Source organism: Eucyclogobius newberryi, unplaced genomic scaffold (genome assembly GCF_026437365.1).
Source record: "Eucyclogobius newberryi isolate DKJ021-1_F unplaced genomic scaffold, fEucNew1.0.hap1 SCAF_1, whole genome shotgun sequence".
Classification (NCBI taxonomy): Eukaryota; Metazoa; Chordata; class Actinopteri; order Gobiiformes; family Gobiidae; genus Eucyclogobius; species Eucyclogobius newberryi.
The window spans coordinates 24,674,718-24,697,057 of record NW_027315723.1 but is presented as its reverse complement, the minus strand read 5'-3'; the positions used below and the strand labels follow the sequence as shown (position 1 = coordinate 24,697,057).

Sequence of the window (22,340 nt, the reverse complement as noted above, 5' to 3'; positions counted from 1 at the left end):
GTTTAAAAAGCTTATTCTTATAAGTTTGTGAAGTATCTGCGTGTGCCTGGTGTTTGACCTACAGAGGGCGCTGTTGCACCGCGTGAGCTGAAGTGAAGGTGCGATGAACAGAAAGAGACATTCTGCAGCATTACACATGTCACAATAAGTGTATTTTGTGGAACTAGGTTTTATATGTTGAGAAAAGTAATAAATGAGCTGTTCAGCATTTAGAAGTTATAACCTAAACTTAAAAAGGAAATGACATGCTTGTTCCTGCCACTGCACTCATTGTTGCACTTCAGAAATGATTTACTGTAAGATTAGAAATAGTTTGGAAAATGTCACCTTTATATTACATATGAAAAGTGTTTGGATGGTGGTTTTAGACGTGTTTATTAGCATTGACACAGGTAATGAAAATGTTGTACAACAACTGCATTTGAAATGGTCATATTAAATAAACAGACTCTTCTCATTATGACAAAAATAATGCAAATAAATAATTACATAAATGTATTTGACAAAAACAATATTATTTCGTTTTTTTGAGTGAAGCGTCAGACTTTTTATCAAATCTGAGGAGTGACATACAGAGCGGGTCGGTGTATTTATTATGAAGTGTTAAGATTTTCTTTTCCGAACTCAGTATTGAAAATATTAAGTCGTACTTTAAATTTGATTGCAACATACAACAATCTGAAATTAAATACCAGACAAATTTTGTTCAAATGTACAATGTTCAAGTAGATGATGTAATTATTCTAAGTACAACTTTGAGGTTAGATTTTTACATAAACATACAAAATAAGCAATAGTTGTTATTTGGTTCTGTTTTCGGGAATCAGTTTTGGTCAAGGGGAAGAAAGCGCCCTCAGTGGCAAAAATATGTTAATGCCAAACTGCAACACTAATAAAAAGTACATTTCATTTATTTATCTTTTGTATTGCACTTGAATTATGCAACAAAAATCGAATAACTCATTATTGTGTGTGCAATTACTGTGCAATTACTGTCGTGACACATATTCATGTGCAATTACTGTCGTGATCACATGTAATGGTATTTATTTATTTATTCTTATCTTTTATTATTTTTCCCCACCATCCTTTGTTGGGAAATGGGAGGTTTTGTTTATAAGAGATCTTCTACTGAAAGTGTTTTTCAGACTTCCTATAAGTGATCTGTTCTTCTGTATCTACCTCTGTATCTACCTGCGTTGCAACAATGAAATTTCCCCATGTGGGACAATAAAGGAATATCTTATCTTATCTTATTATTGGGTTTTCAGTTCTGAATTTTGAAAAGAAAATCCAAATAGCCATAACTACAATGACTCTGCTTCTAATAACCATCAGTGTAAAACAATGATGTAACCCAAACAATAAAAGCATATCCATTGTGCTTCATGTCTTCGGCTTGCTTTGACACAAACAGTGGCAGTTTGTTGAGATCGTGCCTGTTAAAATCACACGTTTACATTCAGGACGGTTCACGGTGGTTGCCTGGAGACTCTAGACACGAGGAGAACATGCAGAACGTCCCACATCGCCCAGACGACCGTAGTTCACAGATCTTGTCATAGTTTAAAAAAAAAAGTTGACCTATGTTCATTTTGTACAGTGGCTGAAACGTTTCCAGGAGAATAAACCGACCCCGGAGTGCGTTGTTCACAGCTTGCTACAGTCGTGTCTTTCACTTTTAACACAAAAGATCAACGATTTCGTATAAAACATCCAAAATGGAAAGTCCATTCACCCTCAGCAGCTTCTTTGCATATCTGTCCGATGCGTTTGTTAAAGAAGCGCGTTACAAAAATAATTCCTGACGTTTAAAATCAGAAATGCTGAATGATTCAAATAAAAGACGCTAAAACAGTAAGAGTATTACAGTATGGTACACAGCGGGATATTCAAGTAACTCAGGAAACATTGGCGCTGTGACTCCATTCAGACCGTGCCTCAGTTCAGCGTCCAAACAGAGTCAAAGCCTCAGCGTCAGCTTTTAGTACTCACAATGTCAAATAGTTCAAAATAATAAATAAGCGAAACGTTCCTCAAGCCGCGCTGGCTTCTCTGGGTCAAAGGCTCAAAGTCTTCAGATTGTGCGGAACTCTTCTTCTTCTTCTTCTTCTTCTTCTTCTTTTTCTTCGATTCGGCCTCGCAGTCCTCTTGGTTTTACTCGACTCGTCTCTTCGTACGTTATATTGACGTTTCTCTGGAGAAACTGAACATCGTGGGGATCATGGTGTCGTTGCATTTCTCTTCAGCGCGACACTCGACCGGAAGCTACAGAAGGAAAAGAAAGGATTTATAAAAGCACTTTTGAAACGACAAAACGGAGCGGCTTCAGAAAACACAACTTAAAGACGCACTATGGGACATTTTAAGTGAAAGTGTCTGTCACCTGCTTGTCTCCATGGAGGTGTTAATCTTTTACTAGTTACAGGTCGGATCTGTGGAGAGGCGAGCAGTAAGAATACATGTTTTAAAAGTTTTTTTTTTTTTTTAAACAATATTTACACCTGTAATTTAACAAATCCAAGGTAGAAATGGAATGCCGTACTGCGGAACATTTCAAGCAAAGCAATAACATCTCCATGGAGACAAGCAGTCGCGGCCCCTCAAAAAAGTTACATAGTGTGGCTTTATGGGTCTAACATTAATCATATTGATTATTTCTCATAATTATTAGCCCTTAATTTATCTTCAGATTTGTTTTTTTTAAATAATGTAAAAACTAAAGATGGACAATGGAGCAAAAAAAAATAAATACTCAAGTAAAAGTATGACATCGGGAAAAAAAAGTATGAAAAAGTACCTGTTTGAAAAATTACTTTTAGAGTTTTTCATCTTAATAAATAATAATAATTAATTAATAAATGAGCTGGTCAACAGAAACAACAGCATTGATTTTTCCAGAAATTATTTTTTTATATTTGATTTGCTGAAAGTTGGGCCATTCAAAAGTACTTTTCAGTCCAGTTCCAGTAGAAAGTACAGCTGTACTCGGACTAAAAGTAACAAGTATCCACTGTAAAATGTACTAAAGTGTAATTTTAGATACTTTTGCACTTCATTACTTTCCACCAATGAGACAGCATTTAGCAAGATTGTATTTCACAGCCTTCAAAGACTATTCATACATTAAATACACAATACAAATAAACACTTGTTCCTATGACTCACTTGTGCGCGATAAAGAGTTCTATTGATTATTCTGACTTCTGTGAAGGACGCTAATGGACTCTTGAAGCTAATCAGCACTAATCACTCGTTTCTAGGAGACAGTGAAGCTCGTTCATGGCCTTGGCTTTTGTTTAGTCCCGGCACTTAATCCAAGAGACTTTAAATGTCAAGGAAATGTATAACAGGAAAGAATCTGAGGCTTTCCAGGAATGTGAGGGACACAAAATAAATCCCCTCTTTTCATCAAGGGTCAAATACAGGCAGATGGAGGTAAAAAACAACAAAACACCAGTGATTTCCAGACAAATTAGTTTACTATTCTTTGAGTAAAATGTTCTTTATTATTGCATCTACAGCGTTTGTACTTTTCATTTGAATTGATGCTTTTCATTTGTATTGAGATGGAGATTAAGTTACTCTTTAATTGTCAATGATATGTTTGTTTTACTCTTTTTTTTTAACAAGTTAAATAACTAAAAATCTCTTTTTTTACTATAATTGTTATGCTAACTGGTGCATTATTTTTGTATGACCGCACAGGTAGTTACGGCAACAGCTGATTGCACAATCTATATCACTACGCTGTGGACATCACCATAGCAACAGGTAAACAAATTAGCTACTGTTAAAAGGAACTAAAAGGCACAGCAAACGCGCAGCGCACACGCAGCAAACGCACAGTGAAAGCGCGGCTTGTCAAGCATTGACAGTACGTTACGGTCTAGGATGTCAAGATCATTTCAATTAATTAATAATTGTGATTATTCAGGTCCAGACATAATTGTACAAACTAAAAAATAATAATTGTGATCATCTTAGGTGCAAAAATAATGTCAGTTCAATCTATACTGTGTAAAAGTAAACCTGAACGTATAAAGCTTTATATCTGGCCCGAATCAAAATTAGGATGATTAATTTGACTTCAGTGCTTCAACAGCAACAATACATGAATAATACTCACCGGCTCCCGATATTTACTCTCCACTCCCATGTTTACGTTGTGTCTCTTCAGTTCGGACTGGATTAAGGCTAAAAGACAAATAATGTTGTAAACATAGTCAAAGTCAATAACATGACATTTGTATGTTTTAAAAGTTGTACCTGTGAGAATGATGCCGAGGAAGATCCAGGCGCAGAGGAAGATGTTTCCCGCCAACGGCCCAAAGTCAGTGGTCAGTTTTCCCTGGATCAGAGTGAAGATGATCCCAAAAATCTGTGAACATTAACAGAGGATGCTTTAGGATCAAGTGCAATTAGTGCCTAGTCTGTTGCTTTTCAAATCATCAACAATTGAAGAGGGATTTTAGAGCCTTAAATCAGAAGTAGCTTCAGCGATAGAGCTCCCCCTGCAGCTCCTCCATGATACTACACTGTGAGAGAACAGACCTAAAAGCATTATTTTCTCTTCTTTTTATTGAAATAAGGCAGTATAATCACATACAAAAACATTTAATTTGCCCAATATGCAAACAAGAGCCAGGGTTTCTCAGGAGAGTTACTGTCTTTCGGGTCGATGACGGCAAATGCTGCAAGGCTGGTTTTCCGCCCAGAGACAGCAGGGGGCGATGACGGACACTTCAAACTCCCCGACAATAGATATTTAACCATCACAGCGACTTACAAAGATGTTTAATAAGGTGAAAATGTTATTAATTATCCTCTAAGATTCACTTACAGCGTTCACTTACAAATAAATGGACCTTTTACAAACATTTTGGGCTGCAACTAATGATTATTTTGCCGAGTTTAAATTGCAAAAAAGTCTGTGAAAATAGTTTTTTTTTTCAACCAAATTCAACCCAGATAAAGCTAAAGTGATGCTTCTAGAGTCTTGATCACGTATGCTTGCAGACAAAAATCAATTTCTCATCGGAAACACTAAATGTACATGTTTCCTGTGTCATTTCGGAGTAATTCTCGCTTTGTCTCTTTTCACAGCATGTTTTGAAACCTGCTCATTGTCCAGACAACAATTATTCAGTGACTAAATCAGGGTTTATGTCAATTATTGAGCAGTTTGGTTTAATCACTTGAGTACGTTCATGGCATTATTGAGCCCATCGTGTCACTTGCCTGTGCAAAAGCATTGAGCAGCCCAGACGAGGTTCCCTCCGACTCCGGGTACGTGATCTCTACTCCAAACTCAAACCCTAGAGGCAAGTATCCAGTCATGAAGAACCTGAAGACGACACAACAAAGAGTTAGAGATAATAAAAAACTCTATTTCACACAATATCTTTAAAGCGGGATTATCGCACTAAACCCTTTAGGGAATGTGTAATATTGTTCAATAAACAAAGAAACAAAGAAGAAAATTAAGTAATTCCCCAGTAGTGTAAAGAAAACAAACACAAGAAAACATATTGTTCATTTATTGAACAGTGGCTCGAGACCATGCTAAAACTGTTTAGGAAAGTTCCAATTTTGTCCTGTCTATGTGAGATGTCTCTAATTCCTTTAGTTGAAATTTGTATTTAGTTCAATATTGGTTTTGCATCGATTAGTCTGTTATTTTCTTATCATTTTTACAACCCTTTTCAGTATCTCATTGAAGACAACTCTCTGGGACATGTAGACTCCAAACCCACTCTGCATGAATGTCTTTTGGTTCTCAGCATTATCTCACCAGTATATTTTGGGGTAAACACATCGACTGTTGTTAAACACAGAGTCTGTGTTGGCACAAACAATCCTCCTTTTCCTCTATGTAAGATAAGATAAGATATTCCTTTATTGTCCCACATGGGGAAATTTCAGGTCCAACTGACAAAACTATTTTATCTCAACACTCTATGACTCCTAAACACACATTTCAAGACGTTTTATGTGTTACTTTAGAACAAATCGCACATTATCCTAAAAACAATGTCACAATATGTAAAAAAAAAATAAAAAAAGATTCAGTTGTAGTCACTTGGACGCTTGAACTCATCCACGTGTCATTCTCAATCTGTGAATCTAGCCTGAGAACTCAAGAATGTATCCTACTCTGAGTAAGCCCTGCCCACTGGGCGGAGCCTCTCGAAATAGAGGTTAAAGATTCAATCTTCCGGTAGTGTACAGCAGCATTTTGAAGCCATGGGGCGGCATCAGCCCTGGTCTTTCAGTTGCTATTCAGGTACTCATCAGTGATGAGGGAGCTGAAGCCAACCAACAATGGGATTTTTATGGCTCATTACAGTTAGTGTACAAAAGAAAATTAGTTTCAGGTGAAACTTAGAGTGCAACAAAAACAGGACAGGCCATTACCGTGAGACTCCATCCGGTGGCCTATGCAGGATATGTATCTTAGTTATCAAACTAGATCCATAGATTGAGAATGACTCTTGGATGTGTCTAGATGATACAACTGAACCTTTTTCTACAATGGATCACTCCTAGATTAATTGTATTCCATTGAACAAACCACTCCCCATGGTCAATCGCTACTCCCCGTGTCTCTTCTGTCCTGCAGCCAATAGTTAACGAGTGTGAAGTCATGTGACCTCCTCCTCCCTCAGGACAAACACTCAAGGACAAACCCATTATTGATCAGACCTAATGACCACTGCTGCCGAGTACAAAGTGCCGTTCTTTTCTTAATATCGACCTCCTCCTTTCTCCCCAGACACTGCAGACAGTTTTTTAATACGAGTGGATTTACAGTACGTTACAGTTTAAAGAACATCCCAGACCTATGCAAGGGCTCGACATGGTGTTGTGTGACAGACGTAAACATCAGAGCTCTCGGGGAAAACGTCATGCGGAGAGTTACTCTAAAGAACACCCAGGAGACATTTACTGATGCAAATCTAGCTCTAGTCAGAGGTTTTTACTTGTCTGCAATAGAAGTGACAGTAAAACCCATCTCTAGTACAGCGTGTGGCGTTTTTAGCCCTCCAAGTGTGAATGTTTTTCGTGTGTTTTATTGCTGGTGGTCAAAAATGCGTGACTAAATTAAGAAATAACACATCCAATTGTGACGAAATTTGAAAAAACGTGGCAATTTCAACGTGCATTTTACACTATTATCACCTATTCCTATTACTTTTACCTCAACCATTTCCAAAACAAACATTATTACGGTACTAAACTGTGCAAGCAGCAAAGTAAACATGGCAGTGCGGTTTTCTCTTCCATCCTTTTCAGTCTCGACGTAAAAAATGTGTCACGAACCCGAGGGCTCCGGCGGTGAAGAAAACCAGGTAGATGTTGTCGAGGTTCAACGTGAAAGTGAAGACGAGCATCCCGACAAAGGAGAGGAAGTACACGGTCAGCGTTGTCATCCTGGCGAGACACAAACGGGGAGGGGGAGGCGTGTCAGTCATTTACCGCACACGTTGGTCCCTGTAACGGCGCCGAGACAGACAATGTGAAAGTGTCGTACTTGTATGTTTTGGTGTGATCCAGCCACAGTCCGCAGAGTATTGACCCGACCATCCCGGCGACGACCAGGGTCAAACCGATGCGGCCGGCGTTCAGCTCCTGCCCCTGGAGGACGGAGAAAAAAAACGATACGATCACGATAAGACATTTGCGGCGCCGCGTGGAGGTGGACAATATATTGTGAATGTCGTTCTGTAATAAAATACGTAAACTTTGAATATTGCGTACGTTGTTCATAGTGAAAAGTGCTGCAAAAGGAGCAAATTAAAAATGAAACAGATGATAATGTAAACTTTCAAATAATAATAAAAGGGTATAATGTGATATTTATGCACTTTTGTGATTCATTTGACATTTTACAGGTATTTCACATTTGTCTGATAATTAAACTTCGGCTAATACATTCAAAGACACGTTTTAACACATTTCTGTCAGATCTGTACACGGTCTGAATGTCGAGATATTCCTTTTTGTCGCCCAGCCAGGAAATACCACGATACTTTATGCCACCAATCCCAGTAAACCCTTTTTTTGAGCCATATCGTGAAAACATGAGCTGTAATAAGTAAAATACAGGAAGAAAAATGTAAATTAGGCCGCAGTTATTTTATTACTTGGTTTACGGATCCGCCGCACTTAGATTATTGATTTCTACAATATAAATAAATACATTATTATCACATTTTTGTTATAAAGTACGGCGGAGTATAAGGGCCAACCCCAAAAAAAATTAAATGCGCCGCAATACGAGAATAATGTCATTAATTAATGAGAAAAAAAGTCGAAGTCAGAAAAAAGTCGTAACTTAACGAGAATAAACTCGGAATTTAATGAGACTAAACTCAGAATTTAACAAGAATAAAGTCGTAGTTTAGGGGCCGATTCAAAGTGACGTGAGCAGTTCACTTTCAGCACCACGACCAGGACGCACAAGAACGGGCTTGGATGAGTTGATAGTTTAGAACTACATAAAAGCCTAAAATAGATGAAAGTGTTTCTCGGTCTTTAAAATGATGTCTGATGCGTGTTTATTACAAGACAAGACACTGCTGTAACCTTTCCTGTTACGCATCATCCACAAAGTATTGGATAGACCCTTTACTTTCTCCATGGTGCAGCCGTAGTGCATCATGGGCTCAAACAGCCGTGCTCCGTGCCACAGCCGCCTGGAGACAGGAGGAGCAGCCTCGGTGTTATATTCACACATGTTCTGCTCCTCTAAGTTCTTTGTCTACGTGGGCACTTCAAGCACAGTCACTCTTCTTAGGTGCTCATTGTGTGCTCTTAAGTTTTATGCCCGGATTCTAACCTTTTTGGAATCCCTTGGACAAACTCAGTAAAACAGTGTACAAAACAGTCATTGTGTTTGGCACAGCCAAAGAGCGATATGTTTTACGCACACGCCATCATCCATACATCATCCATACATCATCCATACATCACCCATACATCACCCATACATCACCCATACATAATCCATACATCACCCATACATCACCCACACATCACCCATACATCACCCATACATCACCCATACATCACCCATACATCACCCACACATCATCCATACATCACCCATACATCACCCATACATCACCCATACATCACCCATACATCACCCATACATCATCCATACATCACCCATACATCACCCACACATCATCCATACATCACCCATACATCACCCATACATCACCCATACATAATCCATACATCACCCACACATCATCCATACATCACCCATACATCATCCATACATCACCCATACATCATCCATACATCACCCATACATCATCCATACATCATCCATACATCACCCATGCATCATGGCATGAGCTCCAACACACGTGAGCACCAACACCGGAGTACGTCATGTTACAGGTCCATGACCTGACATGGGGACACTGCACCGGGGACATGATTGTTTGTGATGTCTAAAAGTCCCGCATTATAAAGATCGACATCTATTGTGGGCTATTCTGTTTGTATTAACTTTTGACCAAGTCAAGCGCCATTTGCGTCCTGGCGATGGTGTGTTTGTGTGTATAATGAAGATTGCAGACAGATGCATTTGACTCAGTGTATTGACTTGTCAGATCGGCTCAATAGCTTAATACACAGTTCATTCAAAACAGAGCTGTTACTGGACTGTACCATTATGCAACACTGGGGGGAGCCCACATGGTGCTAAAAGTGAAACGCGTATCTGCCTTTATTCTCTTTAAATTATGAGATAATTCTCGTTATTTAATGAGAATAAAGTCAATAATTAATTAGATTGTTCTTGTTAATTAACGAGATTTTTCTTGTTATTTAACGAGAATAAAGTCTAAACTAATGACTTTATTCTCGTAGTGCCCAGCATTTTATTTTTTTTGGTTGGCCCTTATACTCTGTCGTAATAAAGTACCGCCGACAACGGAGAGACGGGAGATGGCGGAGGAGAGTGGATCGGTGGTCGAAGACGTTCTGGACGGCGTGGAGGAGCAGCCTTTTCTGGCTGCACGTGCCCGGAAACGTAAAAAGTCCCTTAGCTCGTCCGAGGGTTCTGGGAATGAGCAGCAGGATGAGGCTGAAGCTATTGATATCCGGGGTGAGAGCAGAGACTGTAAGGTGATCATAAAGCTTGCACAGGATAGTGCATCCTTTAAGGAGTGGAATTCAGTGGCATTGTCAAAGACCCTAATTGTAGCTGTGGGAGTGATCAAGAGTGCGAATGTCCTTAGAGATGGCTCGCTGCTGGTCGTGTGCAAGGACGCGGCTCAGCAACGGAAGGCGATTGGAACTAAACGTCTGGGTGGAAAGGACATTCTTGTGTCTGATGCTGAAAGAAACACGGTCAGAGGAGTTATCGTAGGTGTCTCTACGGCGACGTCTGTGGATGAAGTTAAGGAGAATTTGACTGGAGCTACGGTGGTGGACGCTAGGCGGTTGAAGGTGACCCGGTCTGGGGTAAGGTGTGACAGCTTGTCGGTAATGGTAACACTTGAAGGGAGGTGCCTGCCTAGTAAGGTGTTCATTGGGTTCATGTGCCATGACGTTAGGCCATATGTTCCACCGCCCCTGCGTTGCTTTAAGTGCCAGCGCTTTGGGCATATTGCGGCGGTCTGTAGAGGGAGGCAAAGATGTGGTAAATGTGCAGGAGATCACGAGTATGGGAAGTGTGACGTGGGAGCAAAACTGAAGTGCTGTAACTGTGGGGAAGAACATAGCTCTGCCTACGGGGGATGCAGGTTTAGCAAAAGAGCTGCTGAGGTGCATAAAATAAAGGTCTCTCAAGGTATATCCTATGCAGATGCAGTCAAGAAAGTTTCAAGTAACGAGTTTAGAGTAAATACAGAGAGAGGAGCCAGCGCTGCTCCCAGCCAGGGCGAAATGAGAAAGGCCAGCGTGGCTCCCAAGAAGTGTGAAGGTTTCAAGAGTGGAGGTCCCAAGTGTGCAGGTTCCAGAATTAATGAGAATACCCTGGTTGTGGATAGAGAGGATTTTGTACTCTTTATGGTGGATGTTGTAAACTGTGCTGCTCAGACTCAAAGCAGAACTGAAAGGATCAGGATCATTGCTAAAGCTGCAGGGAGATTCCTTGGAACAAAGGAGCTTGATTGGGCAGATATAGAAAACAGGCTAAAGGCGCTAAATGGCAGTCGGAGTGATGGGGGTCTGCTTGTGGGGAGTTGGGGGTGGGGGTGGTCTCCTGTCCTCGCCCAGTCTCGTAGACGCACGGCTACCAAGCAGCGACATCAGTGGAAATATTAAAGCCTATAGAATGAAGCCTGAAGAATAAAGCTGTACGGTGGAAGCGCCGAACGTCAAAAAGGGAGAGGAAGATGAAGAAGAGTCTCCCTGGAATAAAGCCGGTTGGTCTCTGAAACAACAACAACTATTCTAGTCACAAAGACATATCATGACCTCATGGGCTTTGTAACACCAAAGCAATGGAAGGAGTACTTTTACGGACTACGACAGAGTCTGAGGACTACGAAAAAGTCTGAGGAATAAAGTCTGGCGGTAATGCAACAATTGGATGCCAACCGCCATAAAACAACAACAACAACAACAACTACGAAAAGTCTGAGGAATAAAGTCTGACGGTAATGCAACAATTGGATGCCAACCGCCATAAAACAACAACAACAATAACAACAACAAAATAGCATTAAATGAAATATAAAAAGCGGTATTAAGTCAAAAGATAAGAGCGCGTGAAGTCAAAATCCTGCAAAGTCATTTATTTTGGAAAGCATTGTTGTGACAGAGCGGCGCCGTCCAGTGCGCAGTCCCGGAGGAGAGCATGTGAAGATGCGCGCCCGTTTCCTGTCTGCTTCGCACAGCAACAAATCCTTTAATCGCAAATGCACATTTTAAACCCGTTTACCACATTTTCTCCAGCGCGTTTTGCCGTGACTAAGGGGGCACACTTAGAAGCGTCAGTTCTACCAATGCAAAACAAGCTAAATCTACTGTTAGGGTTAGGGTCACCTGCGCGTCGCGTCTCCCCCCTTAAATGGTGTTAGCGCTTTTACCGTGGTCAAACGTATCTGTGTTTCGGGTTTTCCTATCTACAAATGTTTCCATAATTAGGATCATGTCAGTTTCTATACTCCTCAGAATGCCAAATGGATTAACGATCACGTGCGCCATTAGTCTGAGATTGTTGGAGGAGGCGCAAATCATATGACCTGAAGTTCTCGAACTTTTAAAACTCAGAGTTACATAATTAAGCTCTAATTTTCCTTCCAATATACGTCTCAAAGGCTGATGTCTGTCTTTCTTACAACAGGTTAATTATGCAACACATTCTGGTCCCATCTGGCAGCAGTTTTCCTGTTTTCTAAGCGGTGATTTCTCTCTGGATTTGCAGAGTACTTCAGGCAGATAAAAGGACAGAAGACAGTGTTGTGGACGGAGAAGGCATGCGAGGACTAAACTAATGAGCTCAGGACAATGACGTGAGAAAACACTCTTCACGCTTTACTCTGCTGCTTCAGGGCCTGTCTGTGTTTGCTTTACTCTTATAGCTCCACAATGTGAAAAATGCTTATGAATGCAGTTGATTCAAGCTTCTGGGATATTTTAAAGTTTACCTCATCATTGTTTTATTTAGATTTAATTTAGATTTCAGAACAAAACAATAATGCTAAAAAACTAAATAAGCAAAAAAACAAAACAAGATATTTCCAAAAGTGGCCATGTTCCTCTGAATTACAATTTTCCCTGACAGTGTTTTGTCAGGATGTCGAGCAAACAGTTCTTTACTAAACAATCAGGTTTGCTTTTATTACCTAAAGTATAATTCTTCAACATTATGAGTGTTTCGTACCTCATAGCAGGCCATAATAATCTGGTTCAGAAGAGTGGAAACAGAGTAGAAAGAACCCGTCATTATACCTGAAAGAAAAACAACAAGTGACTACTACTACTAGATTTTAAAACAATATTATTGATTGAAATGAAACCATATGACATAGTGCAAGTAATTCTCACTGTACTATATGGTCTAGTTTAGTAATCATATATATAACCAATTATAACTGTACCAGAACTTACTGTTTGAGTTTCCTCCAGTTTAACTAATTTGCAAATGCTAAAAAAAACATTTTAATATTGAAAATAAATTGGAAAAGCACATTATATGCTTTGCTGTTTGACAGTGACGTGTCATATGGCTCTAACAGTAAATCCTTTCTTTCGCTCTCTTTAGGTGCCTTCAGAATCAGAGCGTGTTAATTGATTCACTCCAGATGAGTGTGGCACAGGCAGAGCAGTAAATCCACAACACAACACACAGTGCTTCAACACTCTTACAGGAGGAACCCGAAGTCGTACCCATGGTAATATGACAGCCTTGAGTCTAAATAGATTGTTTTCTGATGTATGTTTCTCGTTCTACTTCAGAGGAGTAAGAAGAAGAGTTTGTTTGTACCGTAGCTGATGAGCAGCAGCAGAAAGGCCTTGTTGGTGAACAGGTTGTAGATGGACCGTCTGTAGGAGTAGTCTTCAGGGAGACGGTCAGAGAGAACGGCTTGAGCCTGGCTCGGAGGTCTGCTGGGGCGGTCCTTAATCACTGGAAAACACAAAGATTTAATAGAATAAATGTTTTTAGTAACTGTGTCCAGGCACGGTTAGGTAGAAAAAACAATAATAGCAATTCAATTTCCCACAGCTAAAGAATACTAAAAATATATATATATGACTGAGTGAGTGCAAGACTGTGTTTTATGCATTTATAGCACTCTTAAAATAATAAAGTTTGTTCATTTTTCCTTGAGTTCATCACTCAACCCTCCTGGAGTATGGGTATTTTGGTGACTCCACCCCCTATGGGTAAATATATAAATGTATATACCTATGGGTAAATATATGAATGTATGTACCTTTAGGTAAATATATAAATGTATGTACCTATGAGAGTGAGCAGAAACAGTCCCGTGGAGACCGCAGCGGTGCCATAGAACATGACCTGGATGTTGTGTGCGGTGAGCCCCTGGTCGTCTGGAGTGTTTGGGACCAGGACTGGAGGTAACAGGAAACCTATGGCTGTCCCCAGCTGGCGAGAGACAAAAATACAACTTAATTTAATCTACAAGCAACGGCATCAGGATAATCGGGTAGAAGCCTGTTGGAGGACAAAACACAGAGGTTGAGATTGTCAAGATTATTTATTTAATCGATAATACAGCCCATTAATGTTAATTTTAGCACCTTTTATCTGGCTGTTTGTGTCACATTAACTTCACTTAATCATTCAGAAAGTTTGATTTAGTAAAGCTAGTTGCATACATGAGAAATTATAATGTAGATAATGCGAATGAAAAAACTAACAGCAAAATAAAAAAGACATGGCGGAGAGGATCCCACAATATCATAACTGACAATTGGAAAAAAAAGTATGTTTAAAAAGTATGACTTTAATGTTTGTTTTAATGTGCCATGATTTTATTTATTTATTTAGATGTTCTGTGCTACTTGTGATGACATTTAGTTTTCACTCACTGGTCTTGTTCTCTGTTTTGTGATTTATGTGTCAAATTTTTAAAGAAATAAAAGAAACGGCTAAATTAAAACGTCTAATTAGAAGTTACAAACAGGTTGTTCCACAGTATTTACATGGCAGTAGTAGGTTGTGTTCTTAACGAGTTAGGTTCAATGTATAATAAAATGTATGCACTGTAAAAGCGATATAAGTGTTACAGGACCAGGAAATACATGTTAAAATACATAGATGCTGACTTCAAGTTCTTACCTGGTTTCCCAACACCGCTGTGGCACAAGCCGTCGACACCTCTCCCGGCCCGAACCACACGGAGGCGATTCGAGACGGCAGCCCCAAGATGAACACCTGCGCCACCGAACATATCGACTGCGCGGCGAACGTCAGCCAGAACAGGTGCGGGCCGACGCTGGCGCACTTCAGCCACGCCCCGGCGCAGTTCAGCCCGGACCCCAGCAGCGCCGTGAGCCTGAGCCCCCTGCGGTCCAAAAGCCACGTGGCGGGGAAGATCAGCGGCACGTAGGCCACCATGTAGATGATGGAGAGCCAGTCGATTTTGGAGTTCTCCACCTGGTAGAAGTGAGTGAAGACGTTCGTGATGATGCTGTACTGGATCCACTGGAACGCGTTGACCAGGGAGGAGAGGCTGAACACGGTCAGAACGGCAAACCGTCGCAGATAAAGTTTAGTCTCCTCCGGGTGGCATGGTCCATTGTCAGGTGACTTGGAGCTGTCAGGAGAAAAGGTGGTTTGTTAGGAAGAGATACATTAGGTTTATGGTAGTTCAGTCTTGTAGAGTTTTTATTTCTTTTTTGGTCATAATGAGTATTTATCTATATGCCGTCTATGCGGAGATTCTGAAACTGAGCCAAAATGAAAAACGGCCTGATTTGTATTTCACTATATTATCCATTGTTTTATGTCGCATCACGACGCCAACACACATTTGTAGTTTGTGGATTTTGTTAACAGACAATGGCATTTCTGATTCTGCGTGGTTTCTATTTTAAGATGCAAAATGGCTTTACTACACTGAGGGTATTTAAACTTTCTGTAGTTAGATTCTGGACAGACTCTGACTGGGCGTAGGAGGGAAAGACACTAGACGGAAGATTTAAGAAAAACTATTAATTTATCAAGACGACATTTTGTCTCTCTGTCCGTCATAGAGCTGGGTTTCAATTCAAATTTCAAGAATCGATTCGATTCTGATTTTTACGTTTCAAAATCGATTTTTTCCGATTTCTCACATCCCATCCGATTCGCTCCGATTTCGATCTGATTTCCGATTCGATCCGATTTCGATTCGATCCGGGGGTTAATGTTATTAAAAATGAAAAATGTATTTGAACCGTTTCCTTCACTTCATGACTGTGTAGAGAAGCAACATATTAAAACTAGTATTATATCAATATTAAACAGCAAATCTTACAAGTATTGGTAGTTACTGATGGCTGGAAGACTGATGAAAAGGTTAAGGGTCAATCTACCTTCAAGAAAGATAATCCAGGAGTCCTGAATTATCTTTCTTGAAGGTAGATTGAAGTTCACTGAGCGAAATGTAGAAAATAATTTTAATTAATTTTTTTTTTTTTTTTTTAAATCGATCTTTGGACGTACGAATCGATAATCGGTCATTAATATGCGAATCGATTAAAAATCGGAAAATCGATTATTTCAACCCAGCTCTAGTCCGTCATCAGGTGGAAGGACAGCCACTCAATACGCTCCCCTTATATAAGACACTGAACTGCCCCCTGAGAGTCATTATGTTACGTATGTGGACAAGACACATTTACAATTAGACCCCAAAATAACCACAATAGCCAATATAAACTAGGTGACATCATCATATCATGTGTAGAAATGCATGAATAATGATTACAATCTTTTTTAGGTTATTGTGAACATTAAAAAGTAACAATTAAGTGCTAGTTTATAAATAAAAAATAAAATAAGAAATGGTGCATAAAGGTTTGTGTTAAACCTCCTCTGAGAACCATATTCACATTCATTTTACCACACTTTTCAGACATTACATTAAATTACAATTCATCATTTACGCCTCGGGCTGAGAGTTTGTAAAGTGAAAGTCCTGAAGGCTTTGTGTCTTTTGTATACCCAGTTTAGTGACCACGGCCGTGCCCTCTGGGTGGAGCATGTGCTTGTTCTATGCCCCAAAAGTAAAGAGAAGTCACGTCATACTTAAGTTTTAAGTTGATTCAAATGTAAAACATCAGGAGAGTCGGGTTCTTGGCATGCGCTTGGTAATTAATCTTGAGTGACGCATCCTTGTCGCTGTAGGATTGTGCTTGTCATAGACTACTCATTTTGTCTAGACACGCATACAAAGTTACCTACAGCAATCTACACCAGTTTTCACTGGTTAACAAAAGAAGAAACAACATCAAAGATTAAACCATCTATTGATCTCATTGTTGTTGTTGAGCACGTCAGTGTTGATACAGGCCGAGTGTATAAGACTATCTAATATTGTTAATTATTAAGTTGTAGCCTAATCAACTGAACTACTTATAATGTGTTTTGCATACACACATTGAGCGATATGGATTTGTATGGCCAGCCCGATGCTGATACCGATTGTTTCGGATCTAATGTTTGATAAGCTCTTTTTTGGGCTGATTTTGATCATTTTCTACACTCACCCATTGCTCTGTTTTACAACAAACCTATCAAATAAAGCAGTTTAGTCACATTTTGTGGGTTAAAATAAAGATTTATATGTATTATTTAGGCAGTAGGTCAACCAAAACAAAGTATCGACTAGTGCTTGTGAATTAAAAAACAATGATATGTTTTGAATGGGAAAAAGTCCTCAAATATCACAAACAGGAAGCTGAAACCCATGAATAGCCTACTGCCTACTTGCTTCTCTTGTCTTCTCCTCCATCTCCAAAAATGTCTGGACTTTACTGCCCACAATCACAAAGCATACTCCAATTCTTCCTGATCTAATATAAACTAGATAAAGGAAAGTAAGAACAGTTTTAAGGACGGTGAAGCTGGTGCAGATCATGTCTACAGGGGGGGGCAAAACAGCCCATTGCAACCTCATTTAAAGTGCATTCACAGGCATTCATGTTTTTCTAATTATTACTTTGTTTGGAGGGATAGAATCCGTGGTGAATATTTATCATAGTTTTACGTCGGTCAAGTTGAAGTTTGTGAAGAAAAAAATCACAGAAACTATCATGAATAAGCCACATTTCATTTAGTGGAGGGTCAATTTATGACAGACATTTTCTGACAGTTCAAACAGCAATTAACCAACATAAATGCGTGATTAAGTATTAATATATGTCGGAGCGTGTCACAATTGTGTCATTTATAGGGATTTTGGCACTTGTTTACAGTATGGTAACAGTTGTGGAATCCTCTGCCTATGTCACGATCTGCTACGCACGTACAACCCGGAAGTAACATCATAAACGGTCACAAAAAGGGTCAAAGAGGGGAAAATAGGCAGTAAACTCAGTCGAATCTTACATATGATCTTGTTCACTACGTGTAAGTGAAATGTGTATTCTAACCTGTCACGTGGACTTTAAATATTAGTACCCGTATCTCATTCTCAATGATGGCAAAGAGAATTCCACACACACTGAAGGGCCACTCACACGTGTTTGGTAACGCTTAACAACACATCTACAACCAACAAAATGGAGGCAATCGCACGTTCTAGTCACGGTTCTAGTCCATGGTTCTAGTCATGGATCTATGGTTCTAGTCCATGGTTACAGTGCAGTCTTACCCGGCTCCGTTAGGCAGCATCGCGTCGCGTTCATCCGCCTCTTTCTCGCTCCCTCCGTCTCGCTGCTGCCGCCGCTCTTCTCCCGGTGTCTGCTGCCGCTCGCAAGCCGCGCCCGCCGCCCGTGTCGGCGCGTCCCTCTCCGGCTCCGGGCTTTCGTTCCGGGTGATGATGGAGACGGAGGACGGACTGCGGTCAGGTGCGGCGCCGCTATCCGCACGCACATGCTCCTGGACCAGGTCACCGGCGACCATGACGATGCGATGGGTCCGCGCCGCACAAGAGGAGGAAGCGCGTTTCGAAGCCCTCCTAACCGTTCAAACCGGGTTCACCGCGACACACATCCGTTTTAGATGGAGCCGCGTGTGCGCGTCGCTTCCGTACGTGCCCATCCCGCGTCTCTGTCGCGCTGCCGCTGTCCAGGTTTAAGTGCGTATCCTTTGTATTATTGTAGAGCCCGGACACGAGCCTTCCGATGCGCCTCAGCCAATGACAGCGCGCGGCACAGGCTCGCGACAGACACCACCGCGAGGCTCCGTGTGGAAGCTGACGCGGCGTGATGCAACAGTTTATAATGGGACCAACATGATGAGGGGCTACTCTAAAGACTAAGAAAACAGACTAAAAAAATGTTTTAAACGTCCATGAAGATAATTAAGTTGCGTTTACGCTTATATAGACTTGGTTTGGTAAGTTAGTTTGGTTTATTTTCATTATATGTGTCATTATTGCCCAGTCAAATTCAAAAAAATTCAAAAAACCAAAAACACACACACAATAGAATACATTACAATGTTCTACCAAAAGGGGCTAGGCAGAGGTTTAATGCATATTTTGTCCTATAACTCTTTTTAAAGCTGAGGTCGTTTTCAAACAGCAAAAGGAGGAAGTGGGTATTTGCATATATATAACTCGTCCCGAGCTCAAACAAACCCTTTGTTTTCACATGCATTCCCCATGTGGGACAATAAAGGATTATCTTATCTTATCTTATTCATTTTCAGGCAAGTGCACGGCTTCAGAACAGCTTTTTCAGATGGCAAAGTGAAGCTGGAGTGGACCACCTAAGCGCAGCCAATCAGATCGCTGCTTTCAGCTCTTATTTCCTGTTTGACCAGAAATGAATTGCTTTATTATGGCAAGGCAAGTTTATTTGTAGAGCACATTTCATACACAAGGCAATTTAAAGTGCTTCACACAGCAGGGAAAAAAATGCATTAAAATCACAAAGAAATTACAGCACAAAACAATTTAAGACATAAAAGAGAAGAATGCAAAGAAAAATCCTTTCAGTCATATGGGCAGCTAAACAAAACTGTTTTTAGCTTAGATTTGAACATTGTCAGAGTAGAAGCCTGTCTCACATCTTCAGGAAGACTGTTCCAGATTTTAGCTGCATATAACAAACACAGATTCCCCATGCTTAGTCCTGACCCTGGCACCAGCAGGAGGCCGGTCCATGTTTAGTCCTGACTCTGGCACCAGCAGGAGGCCGGTCCATGTTTAGTCCTGACTCTGGCACCAGCAGGAGGCCGGTCCATGTTTAGTCCTGACTCTGGCACCAGCAGGAGGCCGGTCCATGTTTAGTCCTGACTCTGGGCACCAGCAGGAGGCCGGTCCGTGTTTAGTCCTGACTCTGGGCACCAGCAGGAGGCCAGTCCCTGAGGTCCTCAGAGTCCGAGATGGTTCATATGGCACTAACATGTCGGAAATGTACTTTGGCGCTAGGCCATGGAGAGACTTGTACACAAGCAGAGCTGCTTTAAAGTCTATTCTCTGAGCCACAGGAGCCAGTGCAGAGACCTGAGAACAGGACTAATGTGATCATACTTCCTGGTTCTAGTCAGGACCCGAGCAGCAGCGTTCTGGATGTACTGCAGCTGTTTTACAGCTCGTTTGGAGAGGCCAGTGAGCGGCCGTTACAGTAGTCTAATCTACTGGAGACAAACGCTTGGATAAGTCTCTCCAAGTTTGGTTTAGACACTATATTTTTGATTTTGGCAATGTTTTTAGATGGTATAAAGCTGCTGATGTTATTGATTTGATGTGGCTGTTAAAGTTCAAGTCTGAGTCCATTATTTCCCCCAGATTTCTAACTTGATTTGTTGGTTTTAGAGACTCTGGAGGTGACCGCTAACAATTTCTCTTTGTTTCGGCAGCATGTAGAGGTTGAACAGAAGGGGACCCAGGACTGACCCTTGGGGCACTCCACAGATCAGGGGCATGTGGTCTGAGACACAGCTACCAATTTCAACAAAGAACTTCCTGTCTTCCAGATAGGACCTTAACCAGTTTAGGGCAGTGCCAGTGATGCCCACCCAGTCCTCTAGTCTCTGTAAGAGGATCCCATGATCGACAGTGTCAAAAGCAGCACTCAGATCTAACAGAATTAAGACTGAGGCATTGCCCGTGTCAGTGTTCAGGCGGATGTCATTTGTCACCTTGACAAGAGCAGTCTCAGTGCTGTGATGAGGTCTAAAACCTCACTGAAAAACATCAAATGAGTTGTTTATTAAGAGGAAATCTGTGAGCTGTTGGTAAACAACCTTTTCAAGGACTTTGCCCCAAAATGGCAGATTAGAGATGGGCCGGTAATGACTCAGTACTGCGGCATCAAGACTGCTCTTCTTTAGGAGAGGCTTTATGACCGCAGTTTTCAAAGACATTGGGAATGTTCCAGATTGAAGCGACATGTTAACTATGTGAGTGAATGGTGCTAATAAACTGTTCAGCACAGACTTTAGAAATTCTGGTGGGTAACACATCAAGGCTGCATGTAGATGATTATGAGCTGCAGACAGCGCACGGTGGTCTCATTTTGTCACTAAGTGCTGTTTTTACAATAGACTCCTTGGGGTGAAACACACATGGTTATGGTAAAAAGGTTGACAACAGCTTTAATCCTTCCATTCCATATTTTCTATAATACTGGACTTACAGAGTTTAAAATGTGTACATTTTTGGAGCCATTCCATAGATTGACTCCTCTAACAGAGATGCATCTACTTTTCAAGCTTGCTCTCACTCCCTGTTTAGTTGTAAGTTAACTTAGACAATATGGCCTATATGCTGAGAGTCAGAGCTGGCTAATCGATCTGTATGAGTTCACACTTTTTGCTAAATTGAGCCAAATGTAGTCCAGCTGGTTCTGTTCAAGTCGTTTTTAAGATCTCATCGAGTCCAGTTTTAGTCCCAGTTTTGATGTGGTGAATGTGCAAGTGTAAAGTTTGACTTAGTTTGATTTAGTTTGTTTGTCATTTGTAGTCTGAAAACCACATTGGAAAACATATGCAAAAACACAAGGTCCACAGCAAAACCTCCAAAAAACAACCAAAGAAACAGACAAGTGACAAAACATTTTGACACTGTGAAATAAGCATCTAAAAATGTGCTTTAAAAAGTTATATTCCTCTCCACCTCCGTCTTCCATTCTACTACAGCCAGGTCCACGACTTATTAGCTGCGCCCATATGTCCCGTGTAATACTTTAATCCTGGTTTAACCCCCACTATTACCCAGTTAGTCACTGCTTTATTCACTCCAGTGAGTTTATAGTTCCTGTTGCCTAAGGCGATAGTGAAAAACCTGCTCATAAGCAAATAAAAACAATCACACCATCAACAGCATAGATCTGACAGTTTGCATTTACTCAACAAGTTTATTTTATTTGATATGGGGCAGTGCATTTAGTTTGAACATGTTTTGTTTATTTTTTTGTTTAGTTGATTTATTTAATAAGACAGAGACAGGGCACTTTATGCATTAACCTTAATAACAAGAGAGATACATTGTACCAGGTCATAGCTCAAGTGCTTATTTCCATCTGTAGTCCCGGGACAGGCTGGTGTCATAGTTCATTAACAAACAAACAAAAATAAAACAGGCTCCGTAGTGCCATTTACAGGTTGATGGCATTAATACTATGGGGCAGCAAGAATGAAATGAATTGGTGTAAAAATGTAAAATGTAAAAACTCATTCATAGGCTACAGTGACCTCGGAGTAGTATTTTGCGTTACATATAATAATATTCATCCGAAACGTTGAT

At 40.6% G+C, this 22,340-nt stretch overlaps 1 protein-coding gene across 1 annotated transcript; it reads right to left on the bottom strand.

Moving 5' to 3' along the window:
• Nucleotides 1–2,126: 2,126 nt before the first annotated feature.
• Nucleotides 2,127–18,558, bottom strand: flvcr1 (FLVCR choline and heme transporter 1). The gene is made up of 11 exons (XM_072440718.1): nt 18,297–18,558; nt 14,777–15,254; nt 13,936–14,080; nt 13,457–13,597; nt 12,854–12,921; nt 7,535–7,638; nt 7,324–7,434; nt 5,242–5,347; nt 4,270–4,381; nt 4,130–4,197; nt 2,127–2,268 (listed from the first exon to the last, which is right to left on the bottom strand). The coding sequence occupies exons 1-11, from the start codon at nt 18,545–18,547 to the stop codon at nt 2,182–2,184; spliced, it is 1,671 nt and encodes a 556-aa protein (XP_072296819.1). The 5' UTR covers nt 18,548–18,558; the 3' UTR covers nt 2,127–2,181.
• Between the last annotated feature and the right edge of the window lie 3,782 nt (nt 18,559–22,340).

Bases quoted from the DNA above. Each gene is read 5' to 3' on its own strand.
- flvcr1 (XM_072440718.1), bottom strand. From the start codon at position 18,547: ATGGTCGCCGGTGACCTGGTCCAGGAGCATGTGCGTGCGGATAGCGGC. The intron at 7,639-12,853 runs GTACGAAACACT...TCCGTCCTCCAG, and splicing joins TTATTATGGCCTGCTATGAG to GGGCAGGAGCTGAACGCCGG. The intron at 4,198-4,269 runs GTACAACTTTTA...TTTGTCTTTTAG, and splicing joins CCTCGGCATCATTCTCACAG to CCTTAATCCAGTCCGAACTG.